At 41.1% G+C, this 27,979-nt stretch overlaps 1 protein-coding gene across 2 annotated transcripts; it reads right to left on the reverse strand.

Annotated features, from left to right (window-relative positions):
- Position 1: 1 nt before the first annotated feature.
- Positions 2–27,979, reverse strand: MOSPD1 (motile sperm domain containing 1). Of its 2 annotated transcripts, XM_003272539.3 has the most exons (6): positions 27,817–27,979; positions 11,623–11,877; positions 11,433–11,508; positions 9,170–9,387; positions 3,846–4,007; positions 2–1,560 (listed from the first exon to the last, which is right to left on the reverse strand). In XM_003272539.3, the coding sequence occupies exons 2-6, from the start codon at positions 11,774–11,776 to the stop codon at positions 1,529–1,531; spliced, it is 642 nt and encodes a 213-aa protein (XP_003272587.1). In that variant the 5' UTR covers positions 11,777–11,877; positions 27,817–27,979; the 3' UTR covers positions 2–1,528. The 2 variants fall into 2 exon arrangements, with proteins under 2 accessions (XP_003272587.1, XP_012354126.1); XM_012498672.2 differs by lacking the exon at positions 3,846–4,007.

Consider the following 27,979-nt stretch of genomic DNA (forward strand, 5'->3'; position numbering starts at 1 on the left):
GTGAAGCTCAGGTATCCATTTCTGTTTATTTCTTAAAGTAATTTCTGTTCTTTACAATGTGTTATTACACACACACACGTATGTGCACTTGCACACACGTGCACACACAGGACTTGAGATGGAGAAACAAGAATAGCCTCCATACATAATTTTTACAAAGTTCAAAGTAGATTACATTTATGTGCTTTTCATTCATTACACAATGTACAGACATGATCCGTTTAATGACAGGCTCCTCACACAGTTAAACAGTGAGGATTTCCTATGGAAGACTAGACATAGAAGTTTTTAGAAGCAGAGACTGTTTTCTGCAAAAACCAACCTCAGGCATACATTTGTGTTTACATATATTCCTTGAGAATACTACAGTAGCAGTGCATAAGTTCATTCTGTAAAAAGATCTGAAAGATGATTTTCAAGAGACTCTTAATACATTGTGCTTTCAGGTAAAAATCCTTAGACAAAAGATCAGTTACTATGAAAATAAGTTAAAACTGCATATGTGTTAAAGATCAGAAGAGGCTATAAAGAAATGTAAATAGTTGTGCTTAGGGGACTTTTTTGGCAAAGTTGTCTTAAAAATAAATAAAAACTTAAAAAAAAGTCTCAGTGACTGATATAAAATAGACACAGCTATCAAGAGTTTCTTACACTTGGCTTAGAGTTTAAAGGTGAAAAATCATCTCCACATAAATCACCTGGTATCTGGTAATCCCAGTCTGGGCAACTCAGGCAGGGAGGGGCTTGGAAGAAAACATAGATTTTTCCTTCCTATTAACACAAAGCATTAACCAGAGGTAAAGCCAGGGTGAACCAACTAATTAAACAGATGCCTACCTTCCTTTAGAACTCTTAGACCAAAGAGAGAGGTCACCCTACTTCTATTAGGTTTTTTAAAAAAAACCCTGTGATTCTTGGTGTCTGGACCACAACCCATTCTGTAATAATTCACAAGATTGATTAAATATGTCCTCTCTTCTGCAAGACCCTAGGATAAGCATGATCCCTTAGTACTTTATGCTTTGTTTGCCCTCTACACATTAATGGTAAAACACTTATTTTTAGAAACACCATGGCAACCATTTTAGAGGGCAAGGTATAATTAACATAATAACGCTGATGTTTGTAGCTAGAGAATAAATGTCATTTTAGTTTTGGGCCGGTCAGTTTGCTCTTTTAGTCCTGTAACTTCGAAGCACATATGACCCCTGGCAATCAAAGTGAATTGGAAAAAAAGGTGAGAAAATAACAAATGTTTTAAAGTTTCTTGCACAACAGGTATAGGTATAAAAAGAATTTCTTCAAATAATTTCCCAGGTGTCACTCAGAAGCATCCTTGCTGTCTGTAAAATAATGTTCTGCAGTCCTTCAAATTAAATTATAATTTAAAATATATATTATACGTTTGCAATTATTTGAAATCACTCAATAGTTTGTTGCATGTTAATGGAGTGAAATAGAGATAAAAGGCAGTCCACATTCATATTTTCAAGACAGATTTACTTCAGAAGTCAATTGAAATCCTTGCTCATGTTCTAAGTATGGCCATTGTGATAAGACCTGAAAGAAGAAAAATGGAACAGTTAAAGATATGCATCTAACAGAATCTTTCATTCAATAAGCAATTGTTTGGACCTCAATGAACAAATAAAACATAGCACATAGGCAGGCACTCTACCAAGAACTCAAAGTCAATTTGAATTTTGTTGATATGATAAAGAAGAAATCCAATTTATAGCGATGGCCAGTCACTGGAGAGATTTAATTAAATCACTAATGTCTGGCCATAGCAAATCTATCTATCAAGCATACCTTCTACTTTATCCAGTCACATCAAACATAATAATAGCAGATGTGCCATTAAAGCATGGGTAAAGCCAGTGGACTTTGTTAACAGAACCATCAAGAGTCTACCTGTATCCCAGGGCCCTAGGGCCACAAAGAGACAGAAGCATGGCATTTTCCTGCTTTGCTTCTCTCTTTTGAAGAGAAAATACATAAAATATAAAATAATAAGAAGAATATGCTCAGTCCTAAATTAAGGATGATGAAAGTGTGATAAAAAAAAAAAAAGTACAGAGAAGGAGGATAATCACATGAGACTGGGGCAGTCAGAAAAGTTGCCCCCAGTGATAAAAAGCTGCTTTAAAAGATGGACAGGGGCTAGGCATGGTGGCTCATGCCTGTAATGCCAGCACTTTGGGAGGCCGGGGCAGGTGGATCACACGAGGTCAGGAGTTCAAGATAAGCCTGGCCAACATGGTAAAACCCCGTCTCTACTAAAAATACAAAAATTAGCCAGGTGTGGTGGCGAGCACCTGTAATCCCAGCTACTTGGGAAGCTGAGGCAGGAGAATCCCTTGAACTGGGGAGGCGGAGGTTGCAGTGAGCTGAGATCTGGCCAGCCACTGCCCTCCAGCCTGGGTGACAGAGTGAGACTTTATCTCAAAAAAAAAAAAAAAAAAAAAAGATGGACAGGAAAGAGAGAACGAGGAGATGGGCAGGCATTTCAGGTGAGGGAATGGCATGAGTAAGGGCCTGGAGAACTGGGCCGCTAGAGGAGCTTTTCCAGAATGAGTGAATAATCTAAAAGGCTTTATGCAGTGATTTACAGAAGGAAGCAGCTAGACAAAATTGGCTCAGAGAGGTCTCAGATTGTGGAGAGTCTTAAATGCCAAACTATGGCACTGAAGGTTATATACTTCATCCTATGGATTATGGGGAACCACTGAAGGTTTTTGACTAGGGGGTGGTTGTGAGAGCAAAAGAGAATTAATCTGACAACATGATGGATGGTTGGGGGTGGGAATGAATGGGGGAAAGAAATAGGGAGAGAAGGAACACAGACAGAAGGGAGAGAGACAATCAAGAAGATGATTTCAAAATAAAAAAGAGAGAGCGAGAGAGCGGCTGGGCATGGTGGCTCACGCCTGTAATCCTAGCACTTTGGGAGGCTGAGTTGGGCGGATCACCTGAGGTCGGGAGTTCGAGACCACCCTGACCAACATGGAGAAACTGTCTCTACTAAAAATACAAAATTAGCCGGGTGTGGTGGCGCATGCCTGTAATCCCAGCTACTCAGGAGGCTGAGGCAGGAGAATCGCTTGAACCTGGGAGGCGGGGCTTGCAGTGAGCCGAGATTGCAACATTGCACTCCAGCCTAGGCAACGAGAGCGAAACTCCATCTCTAAATAAATAAATAAGAGAAAGCACATATGCCAGGGAATACTGAAAAGAGTTGGCATCTAAGCAAAGGTGAGAGGAGAACATGAGGAAAGTCATTCATCACCAGAACGCTAATCCTCGACACATGGAAGGTACGGAATAAATATTTGTTCAATTGAAACAATTAGCTCTAAGATTTCAAGCCAGGATGACTGAAATAGTGAATCAACAGGAAATAAGGGAATTGGTTTAAAGAGAAAGGTTCTGAACATGGTGTCTTCAAAAGTAAAGAAAAAATAATAATAAAAAAGTTCACAATATTAAACAAGGCTGCATTGTTCATCTTTATCACTGTATGTACTTTGTCTGTTTCCCTAGGAGCAATTCCTAAAAGTAGAAATGCTGTATCGTGGAATGCATGCGTTTTACATTTTATACATGTTTTATGCCATTGCAAGTCAGCAAAAGGAAAATAATTGAATACAGTATCAGGTACTAGATAAATAAGCTAAAAAGAACTAAATATGAGTTAAAGTCTTCAAAGGCACCTGACCTCAATATGCTCTTGAAGCATTTCTTTACCTGTTCTTTGGAAAAAAACAAAAAAAATCAAACCACCACCACCCTACCACACACAAAGCCCTAAACATATGTCCCAAATGCATCTTTAAAACCCTTACCTAAGATATAAGCAGCCACTAATTTTTGATTCACACTTAAGTGGAGGTAGAGAGGCACCAGCGATTCCACATCCCCCAGTGTAGGCAGCATCAGGGCTGCAATGCACACCACTCCCAGGAAGACAGTTAGTAAACTAGGTCCTGAGGATACAGCTCTGTTTTCTGTAAAAAGACAAAAATCCCTAAGCTTCCTTCTAAAAACTTTAAGACAAAAGTTCCTTCACATACACTGGCTGCCACAGACCAGGATTCTGATTTTGTCTAACTTCTCCGATTGTTTCCCCATCATTTTCATCCATCTGAGAGTTAACTGCTGGGCTGATGTGGAAGCCATGTCTTAACTGGTCTGAATCATTGCAGGATGGAATGCTGACGTGGCATTGTGAGGTAGTGAGTTCTTACTGAAAGGAGGTCACCAACTCCCCCAACCATCCCACCCTAGTCAGTAGAAAGTATTCAAGCATGTATCATCAATGTATGCACATTTTAAAATTACATGCACAAGTTCTGTACTGTTATGCTTAATATAAAACATACAAATAGATTTTTGGAAGAATGTGCTCAAAATAAATATAAATTGAAGTTCTGATACTTTCTTCCAGTACCCCAGTGGCTTGCCGGTGTATATTCAATTTGAGCCTGCCACACTAGACCTCCACTACCTTTTGGGAATATTTTAAGGAGCTCCCCAGATAGGTTTGATCCTAATAACTGTACATCCCGCTATCAATTTTGAAAATGTTAAGGAACCAAAAGTGTTTCCCTCTGCTCTAACCTATTTATAGCAAAGAAGAAAACAGCAGCAACAGTATCTGGCAAATACGCTAAGTGAAATAAGCCAGTCACAGAAGGACAAATACTGCATGATTCCACTTACACAGGAAATCTAAAATAGTCAAACTCATAGAAGCAGAGAGCAAAATGGGTGGTTGCCAGGGGCTGGAGGAGGAGGAGAATGCTTAATTGCTAATTAATGGGCATAGGTCTCAATTATGTAAACTGAGTGAGTCCTAGAAATCTACTCGACAATTGTTCTTACATTTAACCAATATTTTATTGTACACAAACATTCATTAAGAGAGTAGATCTCATGTTAAATGTTCCTAAAATAAAATTCTAAAAGATTTTTAAAAAAGGCTGGGCACGGTGGCTCACGCCTGTGATCCCAGCACTTTGGGAGGCCAAGGTGGGTGGACCATGAGGTCAGGGGTTTGAGAACAGCCTGGCCAACATGGCGAAACCCCATCTCTACTAAAAATACAAAAATTAGCCGGGTGTGGTGGCGCGCACCTGTAATCCCAGCTACTCAGGAGGCTGAGGGAGGAGAATCGCTTGAACTCGGGAAGTGGAGGTTGCAGTGAGCCTAGACTACACCATTGCACTTCAGCCTGGGTGACAGAGCAAAACTCCGTCTCAAAAAAAAAAAAAAAAAAGATTAAAAATGTTATCAGACCTGCTATTCTACAGTTCTGGCTCTATGTGTATAGTATACATACCCATATTTTTAAGAAACCCAATAACAGCATTTTCTGTCATACGGCTTTTCCCGCTACACCTTTCCTTTCATTAAAAGGAATAGCCAACAGCAACACAATCTTTGTGTTTCATTAATGAAATAATGCTGTTCATTCTATTATTAAATGGAACTTTTCTAAATTATTAATACCTTAGCTGTTGTGTGGAGTTTAACTGAACTTCATCAGAGCCAGAGAGGTGAAAACAAATTCAAATTTTATAGTAATTATTGCTTGGAATGAAACAATAGCAGAAATACCTAAAAGAAAAACCCCAAGTCTTGTTTCAGTTAATAGAGTACCTTTATAGTTATCTTTGTTGCAAGGATGAATTCTCAAAAGAAAACAGTTATTTATGACAAGTACGCCATTCACTTCAAACCCACAATAAAGATAATTTCAAATAATTTTTAGTATTTAGAGAACATTTAGTATTTAGAGAAATTTGGAATTTTTAGTATTCAAAAAACATTTGCATAAATGCTTGAAATTTTTCAAAATGGAAAAAGCTTTTTTTCCCCCCTAGTACTACAGGATCGTTGTAAAATATGTTATAAAGATATAGAAAATGTAAATGTTCCTCCATAATTCCACCCTCCTAGAGCTAGCACTGTTAACAGCTTGGTATGTATCCTTTTAGATTTTACAAATGCCCATATAAACATGTAGAAGAATCTTTTATATAAATAAGGCCATATTATACATACTGTTACATAACTGGTTTTTTTCCTTACTTAGAAATATATTTGAAGCTCTTTCTATGACAATGTATAAGCATTCATCATTCTATCAGATCCTTGTAAATGTCTGCCTGGCACACTACCTTATGAATATTTAATCAATTCCCAATTGATGGACTTTTCAGTTATTTTCAATTTTTTATTATTATAAACAATAATTAAGACCATAATTTTCTTAAGCCAGAGGGCACTGACTCAAACATTATAGCATAGACATAGCAGTTCATTAATAATGTAATTAAGACAAACCCACTAAGATTCAGATGTATCTTTTAAAATGGCTTTTTAATAACCTGAGCTCTAGTATTTTATGAAAGTATACTTTGTAGGTTTCCCTTAATTTAACAGTTAAATTTCTGTTGAATGAAAAAAACTCACAAAATATACTCACAAAATGTACTTATGCACATAGGCAAGGTCTGGAAAGTAACATGGAACACTTATATAAGCAGATTTGTTAAGTGTGTGAGATTACAGGTACATTTTCTTATTGCTATATGTGTTTCATACAATACACTTAAATTTTTTTCTTGTTTTTACTGACTTTCAATATGTTTCAAAATCCAAATTTTTCATAATGAAGCCATCAACCATTTTTCTGCTAAAAGTGAGTCTCACAACACTGTTGTACCTCTAATACTTTAATAATATGCATTTGTTGAAATATTCTCTAAGCTAAGGACTTGTAAAAGTAATGACATTTCAAAGCCTCCCCAAAACAATCTCAATTAATTTTCAACATTTTAGTTCAGAAAAACTTAAAAACCTGAGTTTTCCACATGTTGGAAACTACACATAAATTCCTGTAAATTTAATAGACAGGAGACTAAATCAGTTATCATGTAAAAAGTAAATATCAATTTACTATTAAAGAAGAAAACTTTACTCAACTTACTTCCAGGTAATTAGGCACATTGGGGTAACTACCCATAAACGGGACATGTTGGCCAGGACTGTGATTGGGGCTCTGCTGTGGTATCACCTTTCCTCTAAACAGCTGTCATAGCCATGAAAACCTTGTAAGCCAAAACAAAACAAAAAAACCATTCCCACAGACCCTAACCAGACCTGAAGTCCAGCCTTCCTAGCTCAGCCCATTTACAAGTTCATTATGTAACTTCTCTGTGCCAGGCCCTGTGCTAGGTGCTGAGGATATAATATTACTAGGAAAAGTGCCTGCCTTCATTGAGCTTCCTTAGAGGAATAGATTAGATAATTTTTTCCCCCAAAACAGAGATCACCATGTGTTATGCTAGCATCACCTATCCTCATTCATCTGCCTACTCCAATTTTACAATTAGAAAAATTCTCTAATATACTTTAGATAGCAAGGTTTGTTAGAAAACTAAAATAAGGCTGGGTGCAGGAGCTCAGGCCTGTAATCCCAGTACTTTAGGAGGCTGAGGCAGGAGGATTGCTTGAGGCTAGGTAAGACGAGCCTGGGCAACATAGCAAGACCCTGGGTGTGGTGATGAGCACCTGTAGTCCCAGCTACTCGGGAGGCTGAGGCAGGAGGATTACTTGAATCCAGGAGTTGGAGGCTGCAGAGAACTATGATGGCACCACTGCACTCTAGCCTGGGCGACAGAGAGAAACCCTTTCTCAAAAAATAAAAAAATAAGACAATACATACTATAATTATTTAGCCTTTTAGCATGATCTTCACCTGAATTTTAATAAATTTAAAAATAAAAGGAATAAAGTTCTCCTTACATATATTTACATACACATGTATCTTACTCCTTATTATTCTTGGTTATTAAACCAATCTGTTAAATACAAAACTGAACTTCAAAGACCATTTTAAATTACAAGTGTAACTTCAAAAAACAAATACAAATTAAATGGCCTTTCTTGTACTAGAGGAAGCATTTTAAAAAGGGAATCTTGCATTTCATAACTATGTTAACTTTACAATATTGATCTGACAAAGTGACACTGGACAAAGGTTCTCTTTCAGCTTCAAAAGATGAAAAGCTGGTCCTGTCAGTTGATAATAGTTGCTGAGAATAAAACAATCCACTATAGGTTGGTGCAAAAGTAATTGCGGATTTAAAAGTAATGGCAAAAATCCCAATTGCTTTTGCACCAACCTAATAGCTACTACCTAGTCACTAGTCCTGGTATTACCAGAAAATCTAGATGGTCCCTAATGGACTAGGAAGAAACACTTGGCTACAGTAAATCAGAGGCACTACTCCCTGTTATTGAAATAAACATCCTAAAATAAACAAATGGATACGACTGAATTTAACAGCAAGTAGATTTTTTTTAATCCTTCATAAAATGTTGCAATTTCAAGGACGCTGCTATCATATTCATGTACCAGTAACACCATCAAAAAGTTTCCAGTTTCCCTGTTTTTCTATGGAAAATTTATCTTCCTCCTATTACAACAGGTTTAGGAGGAGATAATGAGAAGTTAAGAAGACGGGATAATGACGTCCAAAGAGTTGAATATGAGGGTAGTGTCAATGTTGAAAGAATATATCATAACACTTCTGAATATCTAAGCTGGAAGGAAATGAGGGCTGGAGAGGGATTCAATTAATAGCCCACAGGGGATATTATAATCTACTTAGTTTAATTAACTTCAACTTTAATGAGATTTTTTTTTTTTCAAAATAATATGAACAGTGCACTAAGCTTGGCCTATTGCCAAACACAATCTCTCTCTTCCTTGGAACTAATTAAATGAGAAAGGATATAGGAAAGTCATGGAAACAAAAGTATAGAACTGCCAAATTGTACTAGCTTCATAAAGTATGGTACCTGCAGTCTTAGATATATTTATGTTTATGTTTAAATACAGATATAATTAAAAGGCTACAGCAACATCTACCCTGTCCTTATAGCCTGGTCCAGTGAGGGGTATTCCCTCCTCTCAAAGTCCACCTCCAGGTTTCTTGTTCTACTTCAGGTACCTGATTTTCTAGGTTCAGTTTTGAAGTAGTTGACCATGTTTGAAGTGGTAGATGATTTTTCTAGTAATTATTCTTGGCTGCCTGATTATTTTAAAGTTAATAACGTGTAAGACCTCAAAAGGGCTTTAAAAACAACCCAAAACTACCTGGTTGAAACGACTGCTCAAAAAATAAACTTTCAGTTAAATGTTCCTTTATTCTTTTTTCCTCTTCTTCCTTTTGTTGTTCTTTTGCTGATGGGAGAAGAGTAGCAACAACCTCTTTTCTTCCCAAAGCCTTCCTTTGGCTTTGCTCGGAAACTTGGAGACGGAATTTGTCTATTACACCATAGTGACAGGATCGAACATCTCTATGACGAATCACACTGAAAACAGCAAAAATAACAAATGCTGTTTAGATTTCTGGGGGCTGGCCAAACAGAATGCAGTGAGATATTTTAATATACTAAAACAATATTAACTAACTACAACCAAATACTCAAAAACAGAAATTTGCTAAGATGTTAAAAAATCACAGTATAGCCCAAAAGAAATGAGTAATTCAGAAATATTGGATGAAAGCACATAATCTAAAACACAGAATAAAAGTCTTAAGCAAAAAAATAACAGGTAAAGAAAATTCCTTTTTGGTCAGGCACAGTGGCTCACACCTGTAATCCCAGCACTTTGGGGGGTTGAGGCCTGGAGTTTGAGACCAGCCTATGCAACACAGAGACCCCGTCTCTACAAAAAAAATTTAAAAATTAACTGGCTTGGGGGCGTGCGTGTAGTCCTAGCTACTTGGGAGGCTGAGGTAGGAAAATCCCTTAAGCCCAAGAGGTTGAGGCTGCACTAAGCTATGATCGCTGCCATAGCAAGAGAGCAAGACTCTGTCTTATTTAAAAAAAAAAAAAAAAAAAAAAGAAAGAAAAAATTCTTTTTAGCAATGACATTTTTTTTTTCTGGATAACTCAGTGCAGCAACATTTACTAAATAGGAATACATGCAATTGTTTATTCCCCACAAACATCTCATAAATTTCTATTGCTACTTACTTATTGTTTAGGCAACAAACCTCACCCTACACTTAAAATTGAATTCCATGTATGCAGGTAGAAACAAGCAATCGAATAAGTAAGTAATCCACTATTACCAGTGCAACAGAAGGCCAATAATACACCTCTACTTCTCTAAAGAGAAAAGAGTATACAGCACTGTAGTTTTATTTTATTTTTTGAGATGGAGTTTCACTTTTGTTGCCCAGGCTGGAGTGCAATGGTGCGGTCTCGGCTCACTGCAATCTCTGTCTCCTGGGTTCAAGCGATTCTCCTGCCTCAGCCTCCCAAGTAGCTGGGATTACAGGCACCTGTCACCATGCCCAACTTTTTTTTTTTTTGTAGTAGAGATGGGGTTTCACCATGTTGGCCAGGCTGGTCTTGAACTCCTGACCTCAGGTGATCCTCCCACCTCAGCTTCCCAAAGTGCTGGGATTACAGGCGTGAGCCACTGCACCCAGCCAAGCACTGTAATTCTTATGAATTTTCTGCAATTCCATTTATTTTATTTTGTTCTTACTAGGGAACACAAAACAATTAGGTCAAAGTAACACATTTATTTGGCAAGAGACTACATTTCTTCGTAATAGCTCTTGCTTATTGTGTACTGAATGAAAATTTTTTAAAATGTGCAAAAACACATTCTCAAAGATACATCATTTTATGGCTTTGAGCTGGTGAAAAAGTATTCAAAAGAAAAGAATTCTGCTTCTCATTCTCACAGAAGATTTAAACAAATACAGTGTACTTGTTAGCTTAAATTAAGGGCTGGTCAATGGATCCAACTGGTCACCACTAGTTCTAAAATAAAAATTAAATATGAACAGCTTGAACAATCATTTATCTGACACTCTAAGATGAAATTATCTGGAAGAGCTCAAATAATATTTTACAGATGAGTGGTTACACAACTGCTTCCTGTTTATATAGTTTAACTTCCAGGCTTTTAGTTGAATCACTTCAGATGAACTTATATTACCATTGTTCTTAGAATGTAGTATTATAGTTTTCCAAATGTCACTATAATAGCAGTATGTTCCAAAGAAAGCTAAATCCCCTATTATAGCTGGAGAAATTTAAAGGAATAAGTCAGAACTTTACCTTTATAAGCATCCCTGGTATGACTAAAACCACAACAATGAGAAAATGTTCATGGAGATACTAACATATACATGAGCTCCAACATAATGAAATATTATTAAGTATTTGGCCGAATCTCTTAGAAACAATTTCGATAGACAAACTTTCGGCAAAAATTCAAAATATAATAAATGCCTATGTGAGAACAGCTTCAAGAAAATATCCTTTTTTTTCAAGTTAAAAACATAAATATTAACACACTTAAAACGTGTTACCAGGAATTGATCTTGACTTACATATCCACACAACACTGAGGCTTTACTGCACCTGCAGCATCAACGACAACATACTTATTTGGAGTAGTACACAAAACTGAAAGAAAAAGTCACAATGGCCATTAGTGTTTTTTTTTTTTAATTAGTTTCTACAAGTAAAAAATTAGTAGGGACCAGTTAAAAACCCAGAAAATAGAGCTAGGAGACTCACCTTTGAACTTTAAGGCAAACTCATAGGGATTGTACAGTGTCAACACTTGCTTATGTGTTGACTGATCATCTGCATAAAATATGAGCTCCGTGGGGAACACGAAAACAGGAAGATTTCCTTCCACTAACTCTGGTTGTCTTTTTTGTTGATGCATTGGCACTGAATCCCCCTTGCTGCAGTTTCTGTTTTTACAGTCTCAAATCTATTTTGGACTTTTCTTAGATTTAGTTAAAAACTCCAAAGCATTTTGGCAATCTAGAAATAGAAGGAGACAGCAAGAAGAAAAGTGAGTGATCCCAATTTTCATTAATCTATAGCCCCTACACAAAAAGTATATTTAGCATGCATTAAAATAGGCCCCTAAATCGGCCGGGTGCAGTAGCTCATGCCTGCAATCCCAGCACTTTGGGAGGTCGAGGCAGGCATATCACTTGGGGTCAGGAGTTCCAGACCAGCCTGGCTAATGTGGTGAAATGCTGTCTCTACTAAAAATACAAAATACAAAAATACAAAATCAAAAATACAAAAATTAGCCGGGTGTGGTGACACGCCTGTAGTCTCAGCTACTCAGGAGGCTGAGGCAGGAGAATCGCTTGAACCTGGGAGGTAAAGGTTGCAGTGACCCAAGATCACACTGCTGCACTCCAGCCTGGGCTACAGAGGGAGACTCCGACTCAAAAAAAAAAAAAAAGTCCTCAAATCACTTAAACATGCCTTTTGACTTTTTCCTTTGACTTACTTATATAGCTTTTACCAAATTATGCAAAGAAGTTTATATATGCTCCTTTCACATTGAGGATTTCAACCTATGATTAATAATCTAAATACTCAAAGGAATAAAGAAGTCTTTCTCAAATTAATGACCCCCTTTCAAAGAGGTGAGATCAAAGGGATATCGCTCTTTTTAAACCTCAGATTTTTTAAAAAGTAGAATAAATTAAGTATCGTCACAACTGATTTTGCATGAGTCCAGCAGAATTCTTAAAGACTAAAAAATAAACACAAGGTAAGTTTCCATGATTTCTGGAGAAAACCATGAGAATCACTTTTACACTCATGTCAACAATACTTTATTTAGTGCCTTCTTGGCAGCAGGGGTGGGAGAGTTCTTTTAATCTTTTTTTCACTGAAACCAGAAACAAGCTAAAATGTCTTGAAAGGAGGCCGAATGACCACACATGCTAAGCAGTCCTTGGAATGTTTTTATGAAAATGTGAAGTCAGTAAGTAGGGCTTTGGCATGTGAGTGGCATTGTGCCTCTCCATCCTACATCAAGTACACATGCTTTGTGAAAGCTGTTCTCCAACTTCAGAGGCTTTTTTGGATTCCCTCTGGGTTCCTGAATACGTTCCAGATAGCTATAACTGACAGAAGTCTGAATGCCTGATAAGCGTGATGTTTCTGTATTTATTTCCTAATCCCATTTTAATCAATATTCTTATTTACCAAGCACATCAAGTGTGCCCTTTTTTTCTTTTAAGAGACAAGGTCTCCCTATGTTGCCCTGGTTGGATTTGAACTCCTGGCCTCAAGCAATCCTCCTGCCTCAGCCTCTGGAGTAGCTGGGACTACAGGTGTTCCCCCACAATTGAAACATAGCTTTTAAAAATAAAATGCAAAAGCTAAAATGTACAATCAGAGAAAATATCTGATTTTTACCCTGTAGATCACACCTTTAAAATAAACTATAAGCCATTTAACAGTTTCAAGTTCAGGTTCTCATACATTCAAAGAAAAATAAAACAAATGAATGAATTATTTGGTTTTACCAGCTATTGAGGCTCATATGCTCTGATTCTGATAGAGGCCTTTCCAACTTCTATCAAATAGGAGCTATATAGTCATGTATGCAAATGTTTATTCTTTTCTTTCAGCTGGACATCTATTATATGCCAAGAACTATGTCAGAAGCTGAGCAGAGATACAAAGATAATAACGCACAGGCTCTACTCTCAAGAAGTTCAAGTCTAACTGACAAGCAAAAATATTGAAGCTACCTCTATTATAATAGATGCTTATAAGGATACCATGGTATATATGGTGCTAGAGAATCAGAAGACTACATAAATAATTCTACCTGTAAGAAAGGCCAGGAGTTGGCTGGGCGCAGTGGCTCACACCTGTAATCCCGGCACCTTGGGAGGCCGAGGCAGGCAGATCACCTGATGTCGGGAGTTCGAGAACAGCCTGACCAACATGGAGAAACCCCATCTCTACTAAAAATACAAAATTAGCCAGGCGTGGTGGCAGGTGCCTGCAGTCCCAGCTACTCGGGAGGCTAAGGCAGGAGAATTGCTTGAACCCGAGAGGCGGAGGTTGCAGTGAGCCGAGATCACTGGGCAACAAGAGTGAAATTCCGTCTCAAAAAAAAAAAAATAAATTAAATAAATAAATAAATAAATAAATAAAAAACAAAAAACCAAAGTTGACAGGCCTCCTGCCTCCTAGTCCAGTATTCTTTCCACTATACTGTCTGTCCACTTCAATAAATAAAACTAAGGCTAGATGTGGTGACTCATGCCTGTAATCCAAGCACTTTGGGAATCCAAGGTGGGAGGATTTATTGCGCCCAGGAGTTCAAAATCATCCTGGGCAATATGGCAAAATCCTGTCTCTACAAAGAATATAAAAATTAGCTGAGGGTGGTGGCACATGCCTGTAGTCCCAGCTACTCAGGGGGCTGAGGTGGGAGGATCATGAGTCCAGGGACATTGAGGCTACAGTGAGCCATGACCACGCCACTGCACTCCAGCCTGGGTAACAAACTGAGATTTTGTCTCATAAAAAGAAAATAAAATAAAACAGAACTAAGATGATCAAGTTCCTGGGTTTATAAAAAAAAAACAAAAAAACTAAGATTATTCTAAAAGGCATCCGATTAAATAATTCTAATTTTGCATTTTTATTTCTTCTACTCAAAAGCATACACATTTCTATTGGGATAATGTGCTCTCAGAAGTTTGATGTGTTCTCTTTTTTTTTCAATAAAAAATGGTAAGCTGTATAATTACTATCTTAGGAAGCATTAGGAAAAGAACATCCAAATTTGGCATCACAAAATTATATGCACCATCTCATTCTAAAACTCTGTCGAGATGAGAATTTAATTTAGGATAAAAGGTGGTATCTCTGATTTGTGGAGGATAGATTAATCAATAAAAGTTGGCTAAATCAGGTATCTATCTAGAAAAAAAAATTATCCTTCACTCCTTAATCAGGGAAACTTCTAAACAGATAAAAGTTTTTTTTAAAAAAGTAAAATTAAAAAATAATAATAAAGCCATAAATACTCTAGAAGAAACAATGAGAAAAACAAACAAACAAAAAAACCTCGGCCGGGCGCGGTGGCTCACGCTTGTAATCCCAGCACCTTGGGAGGCCGAGGCGGGCGGATCACGAGGTCAGGAGATCGAGACCACGGTGAAACCCCGTCTCTACTAAAAATACAAAAAATTAGCCGGGCGTGGTGGCGGGCGCCTGTAGTCCCAGCTACTCGGAGAGGCTGAGGCAGGAGAATGGCGTGAACCCGGGAGGCGGAGCTTGCAGTGAGCCGAGATTGCGCCACTGCACTCCAGCCTGGGCGACAGAGCAAGACTCCGTCTCAAAAAAAAAAAAAAAAAAAAACCTCAGGCTTTCTAATAATGATTTAAAAACAGAAACCAAATTGTTCTTTTTTTTTCACTTAGAAATTGTCCCTGGCTGGGCATAGTGGCTCACGCCTGTAATCCTAGTGCTTTGGGAGGCCGAGGCGGGCGGATCACCTGAGGTCAGGAGTTCGAGACCAGCCTGATCAACATGGTGAAACTCCGTCTATATTAAACATACTAAAATTAGCCAGGCGTGGTGGCGTGTGCCTGTAGTCCCAGCTACTTGGGAGGCTGAGGCAGGAGAATCACTGGAACCCGGCAGGTGGAGCTTGCAGTGAGCCAAGATCGCGCCACTGCCCTCCACCCTGGGTGACAGAGTGAAACTCCATCTCAAAAAAAAAAAAAAAAAAAAGAAAAGAAAAGAAACTGTTCTGAAGGCCAGGCTCGGTGGCTCACACCTGTAATCCCAACATTTTGGGAGGCCAAGGCAGGCAGATCATGAGGTCAGGAGTTTGAGACCAGCCTGGCCAACATGGTGAAACCCCGTCTCTACTAAAAATACAAACATTAGCCAGGCATAGTGGCATGTGCCTGTAATCCCAGCTACTCGGGAGGCTGAAACAGAGAGTTGCTTGAACCTAGGAGGTGGAGGTTGCAGTGAACCGAGATTGTGTCACTGCACTCCAGCCTGGGCAACAGAGCAAGAATCCGTCTTGGGAAAAAAACAAACAAACAAATGAAAAACTGCCCCTGAAGACAGAAACAAACAAAAAATGATAAATTCATCTGTATAACTTTTTAAACTCTGCATGGCAAAAAAATTTTATAAGCAAAGCCAAAAGAACATTTGCAATTCATATCACAGGCAATAGTTTCCCTACTATATGGAGGGCCTACAAATTACTGAGAAAAAGACAACTCAATATAAAATTATATTAAATTATTGTTTGTCAATTAAAACTAAAACAAAAAAATAGTAAACTATAATATTTCATAGAAAAGGGACATAAAAGTTGTCCTTGAACTTAACAAAAGGATGTTTAACCTCACTCACAGCAAAGGAAATCCAAGCTAAAGCCATACTATGACACAATTTTTTACCTGTTCCATTAGTAAAACTCAAATTTTGATAGCATATGATGGGAACAATCAAGCATGTGCTTACATTGTTTGTAGGGAGGTGAATTGGCATAACCACTACATGTGCCAAAATTAAATGCACATAGCCTCAGTTCCAGAAATTGTACATCTAGGGATTTATCTGGCATATATATTCCCCTTGTGTGAAGTCATGTAGGCGAAAGGTTTCTCTGCAGTGCTGAGGGTTAAATAAAATGATTTATGTGAAACAACATGGAACAGAACTTGGCACCCAGTAAGAGCTAGTTTTTTGTTGTTAATAGCAAAAGACTGGAAACAAGCCAGGCGAGGTGGCTCATCCCTGTAATCTTAGCACTTTGGGAGGCCAAGGTGGGCGGATCACCTGAGGTCAGGAGTTCGAGACCAGCCTGAACAACATGGTGAAACTCTGTCTCTACTAAACATACTAAAATTAGCCGGGCGTGGTGGTGCATGCCTGTAATCCCAGCTACTAGGGAGGCTGAGGCAGGAGAATCACTTGAACCTGGGAGGCAGAGGTTGCAGTGAGCCAAGATCATGCCACTGCACTCCAACCTGGCAGACAGAGTGAGACTCCATCTGAAAAAAAAAAAAAAAAAAAGGAGATTGGAAACAGCCCAACTGTCCATTAAAAGAGGATTCATTAAATAAAGTACAGTCTATCCATTCATTGGGATACCAGATATCAAGAGGAGACTGTGTAGTTGGAGATGGACTGATCTTCAGGAGGTAGTGTTAAGTGAGAAACGCAAGGAACAGTGCAGTGTGTAATGCATGCTGCCATTTGTATAAAAAGGGACATAAGGCCGGGTGCGGTGGCTCACTCCCAGCACTTTGGGAGGCCGAGTTGGGCGGATCATGAGGTCAGAAGATCGAGACCATCCTGGCTAACACAGTGAAGCCCCGTCTCTACTAAAAATACAAAAAAATTAGCCAGGCGTGGTGGTGGGCGCCTGTAGTCCCAGCTACTCGGGAGGCTGAGGCAGGAGAATGGCGTGAACCCAGGAGGCGGAGCTTGCAGTGAGCCGAGATCGCGCCACTGCACTCCAGCCTGGGCGACAGACTCTGTCTCAGAAAGAAGAAAAAAAAGGGGGGGAGATAAAAGAATATGTAAATCTATTGTCTTGGATATGGGTGAAATTCTTTGGAAGGATATCCACGTTTGTCCCTGGAGAGAGAAACGGGTGGGAGGAATTTTTCTCTGGATATCCTTTTGTATCTTTTGAATTCTGAAGTCTTTGAATACTTACTAAAAAAAAAAAACAAATTAAGTAACAACTCTATTAGGTCCTACTTTGAAAAAGGTGCCTGTTTTGAAACACAAGAGGGAATTTAGAAAGAATGTGAAAAATCTCTGTTAACTGTATTTTCTAGTTTATAATTCTCTAAAAACATATTGAAAACCTTAAACTATGGGCTAAATAGAATAATTTCGATTATTTAAAATAATTTACATGCAACAGAAACTCATAATGAGAAAAAGATTTAAGATAACTTGCAAACTTAAGAATATGTATAACTCTAATGTGAAACTATTTGTTTTAAAAGAATATGAAATGGCTCATAAATCTGACTGGGAAGTCAAAATTAACCACACGGACAAATGCTAAACTCTTGGTTCTAACTTTAAGAAGAAGTTAGTCAACAGAGGTCAAAGTAGAAATTTTACTTTTACTATCTTTGAATAATGGCACAGTAGAAATTCTTTTTCTTTTAATTTCAAAGCTTTCTCTTTATGAGTTGAACATGTACTCATTTTCCCATGAATCACGAATAGGCTATCTCCTTGTTACTATGAAAGAAGTGTTTAATAATTTTTGAGCAGTTTACTATTATTTCTTTTCCTATCTCTGTTCCCATTTATCACTTTTTTTTTTTTTTGAGATGGAGTTTCGCTCTTGTTGCCCAGGCTGGAGTGCAATGTCATGATCTTGGCTCACCGCAACCTCTGCCTCCTGGGTTCAAGCGATTCTCGTGCCTCAGCCTCCTGAGTAGCTGGGATTAGAGGTGCACGCCACCACACCTGGCTAATTTTTTTTTTTTTTTGGATTTTTGTAGAGATGGGGTTTCACCATGCTGGCCAGGCTGATCTTGAACTCCTGACTTCGTGATCTGCCGACCTCGGCCTCCCAAAGTGGTGGGATTACAGGCGTGAGCCACCGTGCCCAGCTTGTCTTGGCTAAGATATAAGTTGCATCCTAAACTCTAACCAGTGGAAATTAGGGAAGAATTGGCACCAGGTCAACAGAGCAGTATTAGCAACTGTGCCAATGAACATAAGGTGTTAACACCTGCCTTGAATTGATAAGTTTTCTGGAGACTAACACTTTCTCTTTGCTGCAGTCCGTATTACCAAATGATAAAGTGCAAAAATCCTGGGGAGAGATTATATACTAAACTGGTAAAAACTTATTGTAAATCGGTTTATGAGGTTGCTTTCCAAAAGTCAAGTACACACCAAGTCAGAGTTAGTTGGTTCCCACTTTTCTCATTTGACAGATGTGGGAAGCAGGCCCAGGATGGTTAAGAGACTTATCCAAGGTTGCACAAGGTATTGGTGGCAGAACTCTGGTCTCCAGGCTTACACTTCCTTATACAGTCATCCCTTCTATGTCTCAATTAAGTCCTGCCTCAGCCGGGCGTGGTGGCTCATGCCTGTAATCCCAGCACTTTGGGAGGCTGAGGCGGGCAGATCACCTGAGGTCAAGAGTTTGAGACCAGCCTGGCCATCATGGTGAAACCCCGTCTGTACTAAAATACAAAAATTAGCTGGGCGCGGTGGTGCATGCCTGTAATCCCAGCTACTCAGGAGGCTGAGGCAGAAGAATTGCTTGAATCCGGGAGGTGGAGGTTGCATTGAGCCGAGATCGCACTACTGCACCCCAACCTGGGCAACAGAGCGAAACTCCATCTCAGAAAAAAAAAAAAAAAAAAAAAAAAAAAGTCCTGCCTCCCTGATGCTGACTACCACACATGCCCTAATCTGTAGCAATTGTCCCTGCTTATCAAGAAGATCAGAGTTCTCAAAGGATGATCCAAAATTCAAATCACAACTAAGTCTGCATTATCTTCATTTGTGTTTCCTTTTCAGTTTTATAAAGAAAAATCAAGAGACAATTTCACTTATTGAGTTGCACACACTATTTTCCTGATGATGAAACAGCTATAGTTGTCAGGAACTATTCATCAGGGCATTAATAACGAAGGTTTGCTGCATTCTTCCTCTCTGGACAGCAAAATTTTACTCATTTTTCAAAACCTAATTCAAATTCCCCTTCCCTGGCTGGGCACAGTGGCTCATGCCTGTAATCCCAGCACTTTGGGAGGCCGAGGCGGATGGATCACTTGAGGCCAGGAGTTCGAGCCAACATGGCGAAACCCTGTCTCTACTAAAAATACAAAAAAATTAGCTGGGCGTGGTGGTGCACACATGTAATCCTAGCTACTCAGGAGGCTGAGGTGGGAGAATTGCTTGAACCAGGGAGGCAGAGGTTGCACCCAGGCTGGAGCGCATTGGCACGATCTCAGCTCACTGCAGCCTCAAACTCCTGGGCTCAAGGGATTCTTCCACTTCAGCCTCCCAAGTAGCTGGGACCACAGGTATGTGCCACCACTCCTGGCTAATTTTTTAAAAAAATTTATGTAGAGACACGGTCTCCCTATGTTGTCCAGGCTGGTCTTGAACTCCTGAACTGAAGCAATCCTCCCACCTTGGCCTCCCAAAGTGCTGAGATTACAGGCATGAGCCACTGCACCCAGCCAGAATGGAATATTTTGACATTTGTTTTGTGTGCATTAATTTTGACTCCTCAGTTAGATTTTAGGTATAATGCCATACTGTTTTTTGGTGGGATGCTTTTGTTTTTTGCACCCCTCACAGGCCCAAGGTCAGTGCTGGGCACTTAGCAGATAGCTAAAAGCTTATCAGTTATCCTACAGATGTCTACTAATAACTGTCTCCTCCACTGGGGAACATTCCCCCCACCACTCGCCCGTCATAGCTGAACACACTTTGTCTATACAAGACAAGCAAGGGATCCTAATTAGAGGAGCAGTAAATCTTAAGTGGCTGCTCACCATGGGTTGGGGTAAGAGGAGAACAGAGAGAATCAGCACTCCCAGTTGCCTCTCTTCCCCTCTTCTCCCCTCCCCTCCTTCTGTTTCCCTCTGATTTTCCTTGGCTCTTCAGTGCCTAACTGTGCCAGCAAGCATTTAGAAATCTGAGGCTCCAACACACTTCTGACCTCACAGGCAGAGAGCGCAGCTGAGATCTGGTGATACAGGAAACTCTCTTGTCTTCCTCACCTGTACCAAAGGCACAGAAAAACAATCCTGAATGAAATTATAAAGAAAACCTTATGTGTGCACACCACCTTGTGACCAGTTTGCAAACTACTTTGACACAAAAAGAAGCATAAACACTCTGAGATATTCACACATGCCTGCCACTACCATCAATCCAAGGAGACCAGTACCGCAAAGTATGATGGTTTTTTCCATTTTCCTCACTTTGCATTGACCAGAGGAATGAAAAGATAAGACTTTGAGATAAACAGGAATCCATTTTACCACCATAGATACAAAACTTAGAGACCGTTAAGGAGCACTGAAACCACTTTCATAGCATTTTCTCATTTGCACCCCGCAACCTGTTTTTAGAAAGAGGAGGCCGCAGGCCGGGCGCAGTGGCTCACGCCTGTAATCCCAGCACTTTGGGAGGCCGAGGCGGGCGGATCACAATGTCAGGAGATCGAGACCATCCTGGCTAACACGGTGAAACCCCGTCTCTACCAAAAATACAAAAAATTAGCCAGGCGTGGTGGCAGGCGCCTGCAGTCCCAGCTACTCGGGAGGCTGAGGCGGGAGAATGGCGTGAACCCGGGAGGCGGAGCTTGCAGTGAGCGAGATCGCGCCACTGCACTCCAGCCTGGGCGACAGAGCGAGATTCCTTCTCAAAAAAGAAAAAAGAAAGAGGAGGCTGCAAGAAGCAAGTGAAATACGTGGATCAAAGTTTGAAAACAGTTAAGGATGATTCAAAGTACAACCTTCACCCAGAAACTGGTGACCCATCTGCTTGGTCACAGTGTACCAGCTACTTAACTATCTCTCCCTGGCTCTTGCTGTTTACTCTGATTAAGGTTCCCAGCTCCACCTTCAGGTCAGCTCCCTTTTATCTGGGCACAGGGGCTATCTCCTTCTTCCATACTCTGTGCAATCCTTGCCAATGACCAACTAAATACTAAATTGTTATGAGCGATATGTTATTTTCCTTTAGTCTCACTAGCATTAAAACTTCCTTCCCTCCCACTTCATAAACTCAGTTGGCCTCCTCTGAATTCCCAGTACTGTTTATTAGGGTTTTTAATTGCTGGCATTTTCCTAAAGTCATAACAAGTGACGTTCTAATGTTTACTTTCTACTTTAATGTTCATTGCTTAATATTTGGCACTTTTGTTTTTATATATTTTCTAGATTTTTGGTATGCTTTGCTATTTTAACTAATGGGATTGACTGCTATAAATAATATGTACTGATTGGCTAATCTATATTCAAGATTTAAAAGTTGAGTAGTACACATTTTAAGATTTTTTAAAAAAGAATACCCTAATGTCTCTTTGAAAACAATTCATATTTTCAAATGTGTTATTTACAACCAGGTTATAATTAATGTGTTGTTTCCATGTTTTACAACATCTCAGTATGTCCTTATTTCAAGATGCGCAATTTTCAAAGCAAAATCCATATTATGGCCAGGCGCGGTGGCTCACGCTTGTAATCCCAGCACTTTGGGAGGCCGAGGCGGACGGATCACGAGGTCAGGAGATCGAGACCACGATGAAACCCCGTCTCTACTAAAAATACAAAAAATTAGCCGGGTGTGGTGGCGGGCGCCTGTAGTCCCAGCTACTCGGAGAGGCTGAGGCAGGAGAATGGTGTGAACCCGGGAGGCGGAGCTTGCAGTGAGCCGAGATTGCGCCACTGCACTCCAGCCTGGGCGACAGAGCGAGACTCCGTCTCAAAAAAAAAAAAAAATCCATATTATATGATTATATATATATGTTGCTGTATGTAACACTCAGAAGTTTTGGAATCACAAATTCATGGCTGGGCATGGTGACTCACGCCTATAATCCCAGCACTTTGGGAGGCCGAGGTGGGCAGGATCACCTGAGGTTAGGAGTTCAAGACCAACCTGGCCAACATGGCAAATCCCCATCTCTACTAAAAATCCAAAAATGAGTTGGGCATGGTGGCGGGCGCCTGTAATCCCAGCTACTTGGGAGGCTGAGGCAAGAGAATCACTTGAGCCCAGAAGGCGGAGGTTGCAGTGAGCCAAGATCGCACCACTGCACTCCAGCCTGGGCAACAGAGCAAGACTCTGTCTCAAAAAAACAAAAAAATCACAGATTCACTCAACAAACATTTCCTGAGCACTTATTATATACGAGGCACTGTGCTAGGGAATATGGAGACAAGATGAAAATATTTTGTCAGCCTTCCAAAAACTCAGACTAGCAGGAAAAACAGATATACAGCAGTAATTAGTATATGATGTGAGCAGTGTCAAACTGCTGATAGATATAAAGTGCTCTGGGAGCATAAAGAAAGTGATCATCTGCCTTAAGACTAGTCTGCAGGGCCAGGCGCGGTGGCTCAAGCCTGTAATCCCAGCACTTTGGGAGGCCGAGGCGAGCGGATCACGAGGTCAGGAGATCGAGACCATCCTGGCTAACACGGTGAAACCCCGTCTCTACTAAAAATACAAAAAAAAAATTAGCCGGGTGTGTTGGCGGGCGCCTGTAGTCCCAGCTACTCGGGAGGCTGAGGCAGGAGAATGGCGTGAACCCGGGAGGCGGAGCTTGCAGTGAGCCGAGATCGCGCCACTGCACTCCAGCCTGGGGGACAGAGCAAGACTCCGTCTCAAAAAAAAAAAAAAAAAAGACTAGTCTGCAGTAGAAGTGGAGGGCCAGGTGAATTCCAGGAAGAATGTGTGTAGAAGCATGAAAGGGATGCTTAAAATGAGCTTTGGCATTGCATATGGTTAAAAATAGCAAATATGGGGAGAGGGGCAAGTTTCGGCTAGAAAGGTAAGTTAGAGGCAGATTGTGCAAGATTTTGTGAACGTTTTGGGGTTTAGACTTGATTCCTTATGCCAGTGGTTCTGGCTTGTTAGAAACACAAATTCTTGGTTCTCACTCTAAACCTACTGAATCAGAAATTCTGGGATTGGGGCCCAGCCATCTGTTTTAACAAGTCTTCCAGGTGATTCCGATCCACATTAAACTTTGAGAACCACTGCTGCAGGCAATAGGAAACCACTTAAGGATTTTTCTTTTTTAAATATAGGGACAAGGTCTCGCTATGTTGCCCAGGCTGGTCTTGAACTCCTGGCCTCAAGCAACCTTCCTGCCTTGGCCTCCCAAAGCACTGGGGTTACAAGTGTAACTACAATTTTGCCTGGCCTTAAGGATTTTAAGCACAGAACTGACCAATTAAGATTTGAAGTTGGAGAGGGGTTGCCATTGACCATTCAAGCACAACACTTGACTCCTGAGTAGTTACCATAAAAAATTAAAAAACTGTTGAATGAATGTGGCATGAAGAAATGATGAGGGCCTAGGCTAAGGCTGCAGGAATGGAGAAGAAACAGATTTTAGAGATATTTTACATGTGACCCAATTCAACCAGGTGACTAGGATATATCCTTACAAAGGTGTAACTGAAATGGTTTTTATATAAAAGAAATCTGTAATTGTGTGGAATATATTGACTGCTAGGCTTGAAAAAAGTGGTCCTCATAGAACCTGGAAAAAGGGGAAGTCAAGAGCAAGTTCTTTGTGTTTCCATATAGCAAAGCTTGCCTTGGCTTGTACATGAGTCCTCTGGTCTGTTTGGCAGTTCTCCTTCTCACTGAGAGTTAGCAAATTGCCATTCATGCTCATAGAAATCTTTTGAGTTTGGTTGGTGTGAATCAATCAGTGAGACTGACAATTTCTTGATGTGCCAATGAAATTTTGAACCTGGAAAAGCTGAACACCAGACATCGGTTCTGGTGATCTAACCAAGGTACTGCTAAAGTAAGACTCTGCTAGAGCCTTCCTTTTTTAAAAAAATTCTAACTTCATCACTAATAACACAGTCTGCCTAATTCAGGAAGAAGCTGGAATGAGTAAAAGAATCAGACTTTGTTCTCTGCCCTGAAGGTCAAGAAAGTCAACTGAAGCTGTTATTTCTAATTTTGGAGGCAGGATTTAGCTGAGGCCATCTTCGATTTCCCAATGAAGAGAGGTATAGGTCAACCTATATGGTTAATATACCTAATGAAAATTTTGCAGGGCTCCTATTTTTCTTTTCTTTTTGAGACAGAGTTTCGCTCTTGTTGCCCAGGCTGGAGTGCAATGGTGCCATCTCAGCTCACCGCAACCTCTGCTCCCGGATTCAAACTATTTGCCTGCCTCCACTTCCTGAGTAGCTGGGATTACAGGCATGCACCCCATGCCTGGCTAATTTTGTATTTTTAGTAGAGACGGGGTTTCTCCATGTTGGTCAGGCTGGTCTCGAACTCCCAACCTCAGGTGATCCACCCGCCTCGGCCTCCCAAAGTCCTGGGATTACAGGCGCCTGCCACCACGCCCAGCTAATTTTTCTATTTTTAGTAGAGATGAGGTTTTGCCATGTTGGCCAGGCTGGTCTTAAACTCCCTCAGGTGATCCACCTGCCTCGGCCTCCCAAAGTGCTGGGATTACAGGTGTGAGCCACCACTCCCCACCTTTTTTTTCTTTTTGAGACAGGGTCTCCCTCTGTCACCCAGGCTGGAGTGCAGTGGCATGGCCTCAGCTTAATGCAGCCTCGATCTCCTGGGTTCAAGCAATCTTCCCACCTCAGCCTCTCAAGTAGCTGGGACCACAGGTGCCAAGCCACTATGTCCAGCTAATTAAAAAAAAATTGGCCGGGCGTGGTGGCTCATGCCTGTAATCCCAGCACTTTGGGAGGCCGAAGTGGGTAGATCACAAGGTCAGGAGATCAAGACCATCCTGGCTAACACGACGAAACCCCATCTCTACTAAAAATACAAAAAAGTAACTGGGTGTGGTGGCAGGCGCCTGTAGTCCCAGGTACTCGGGAGGCTGAGGCAGGAGAATGGCATGAACCCAGGAGGCAGAGTTTGCAGTGAGCCGAGATTGTGCCACTGCACACTCCAGCCTGGGCAACAAGAGACTCCGTCTCAAAAAAAAAATAATAATAATAATGTTGGCCAGGCACGGTGGCTCACGCCTGTCATCCCAGCACTTTGGGAGGTCGAAGTGGGCAGATCACCTGAGGTCAGGAGTTCAAGACCAGCCTGGCCAACATTGGGAAATCGTGTCTCTACTAAAAATACAAAATAAAATAAAGTTGGCTGGGCATGGTGGCTCACGCCTGTAATCACAGTACTTTGGGAGGCCGAGGTGGGCGGATCACTTGAGGTCAGGAGTTCGAGACCAGCCTGGTAGACATGGTGAAACCCTGTCTCCACTAAACATACAAAAATTAGCTGGGCATGGTGGTGCACTCCTGTAATCCCAGCTACTCGGGAGGCTGAGGTGGGAGATCGCTTGAGCCCAGGAGGCAAAGGTTGCAGTAAGCTGAGATTGCACCACTGCACTATAGCCTGGGCAACAGAGCAAGACCCTGTCTCAAAAAATATATATATTTTTGTAGACATGTTAAATGTCTATATATTCCATCTTAAACTTCTTTAAAAACAGAAAAAGAATAGTAGCAAATTACCTTATTGGCCTATTAGGGAATGGAATAGCTTCTCTGATCATTTCTTAACTGTTAGTTTTCTGAAAATGGAGTTAAATGTAAAAGCTCTCTAAGGAAAGAAAAATAAAACACTTGGGAAGCAAATGTACATAAACAATTTAAGGAAGAAGCATGCATTGTTTTACAAGCTATTTGTTCTATTGTCTATTTTTGCCTATAAAGGAGTAACTTTATACCGAATATTGTCCATTACATTTAATTATATATTATTAATACATGTATGGAAAATCTATCACAGCTATCTCTTACAGAGTTGAAAAATTCCAAAATTTCAACTCTCCTAGTATTTAGGTATACCTGTTGTTTTAAGAGTTCAAGAAATGCTTCAGAAACTAGTTTAATCTCGCATCCCGATTGGGTATGTAGACGTGAACAACTTGAAAGACACATTTGGCCGTTTCCTGTTTTCCAAACTTCCCACAACCAACTATAAGTGTAATCTAAAAGTTGGTATCCACTCCATATTCAATATCCTGTATATAGTCTTTTCTAGGCAAAGAGATTTTCCAGTACTCAGAGTAAGTGTGGACAAGATATTCACCAAGAATATTAAATCCCATGTGTGCTTTGCCTGAAAAAGTAGACTTTCCCCTTTCTGTCTGGAATTCACATTAAGAACGCAATGCACTCCGAAAGAACAGGACTGCTTTTTAGGCAAGGTCCAAAGGACCCAATTTTTCACGTTTGAGTCCTCTTCTTATCTCCCTCAAAGGTCAATTTTCACTTAGTATTTGTCCTCTCGTTCCCCGACGTGAGATCTCTCAGATTCTCCTGGGGCAGATCTGCTACTTCAGCCGGAGAGGGCAGATGTCAATTACTTTCTTTCAAAGGGGAAAACCGCAGAACATTGATTAAGGGTAGGAGGGCTGGAGAGAGAGTACAAAATGGACTGTCCTAGGACTTCAGCTCCACCTGATTGGGGCCCAGCCTTCCCAGCCCTCGTCCCCACACCGGCAGCTCCATGTGAAACCGGTCATGTGAGCCTGTTTACAGCAGAGCAGCTGGTGCAACCATCAAGATCCGTGCAGAGGTCCAGGGAGGGGGAAGGATACAGGCCACGCACCCCCTACACCCTACCCCATTTTTCCAAGAAGGCGTTCGCTCTCCCCTCCCCGCCTCTCCACCCTACTTTCATCTCCCTCCAAGCAAAGAGAGCAGAGCTGAGGCTATCCCGGGACGCCTCGCTCCAACCCTGCTGATTTCCTTCCAGTTGCTCGCTGGGGCAACCGGCTAGGCTGGAGGAAGGGCGAGGACGGTGTCATCCCAAACGGGGAGTCAACTTCCCTCCCCCAGCCGTCCTCGGTGCGTCCACCAAAGAGTTGTCCCTAGAGCCGCATCCCCGGGGCAACCGAACTCCGTCGGGCAGGCACCGAGAGGCTCCCGAGCCTGCCTTTGCCCGGGCAGGAGCGAGCCACACACCAGCTGGCCAGACCCCGGGGCCGGGCGCCGCGGGCGACGGAGCCACCGCCAGTCACACACGGGACAAGAAAGGATCCCCCCCCGTCTCCTCCCCGCCGCCCACCCGCATCCCGGCGCCGCGGAGCCCCGCTGTCAATCACAGAGCCAAGCTCCGGCTGTGGGGATGGGTCATTCTTTGGCGGGGGGCTCTCAGCCACGTAACTTCCACATTTTCCCGAAGTCAGAGGAAGTGGGTGACGGGACGGTGGGGGACTCTCACCTCGGCAACACCGAATTCCTCGGAAAGCAGCTGCGACTGCTCCTTCGCTCCTTTGTCAGCGTCTCTAGGCTGCACTGCCTGCTGGGATACCGGCGGACTCAAATGCCACCTCTCTCCGCCCTCGAGGATGAGCTGCGGCTCGGGGGTGGGAGGCGGGAGGAAG

The sequence above is a fragment of the Nomascus leucogenys genome, chromosome X (genome assembly GCF_006542625.1).
Source record: "Nomascus leucogenys isolate Asia chromosome X, Asia_NLE_v1, whole genome shotgun sequence".
NCBI classification, from domain to species: domain Eukaryota; kingdom Metazoa; phylum Chordata; class Mammalia; order Primates; family Hylobatidae; genus Nomascus; species Nomascus leucogenys.

Excerpts from the sequence above, each read along its gene's own strand:
- MOSPD1 (XM_003272539.3), bottom strand. The coding sequence starts at position 11,776 with ATGCATCAACAAAAAAGACAACCAGAGTTAGTGGAAGGAAATCTTCCT. Across the intron at positions 11,509-11,622 it reads GTTTGCCTTAAAGTTCAAAG|TTTTGTGTACTACTCCAAAT; the intron begins GTGAGTCTCCTA and ends TTTTTCTTTCAG. Across the intron at positions 4,008-9,169 it reads TGAGCAGTCGTTTCAACCAG|AAAACAGAGCTGTATCCTCA; the intron begins GTAGTTTTGGGT and ends GTCTTTTTACAG.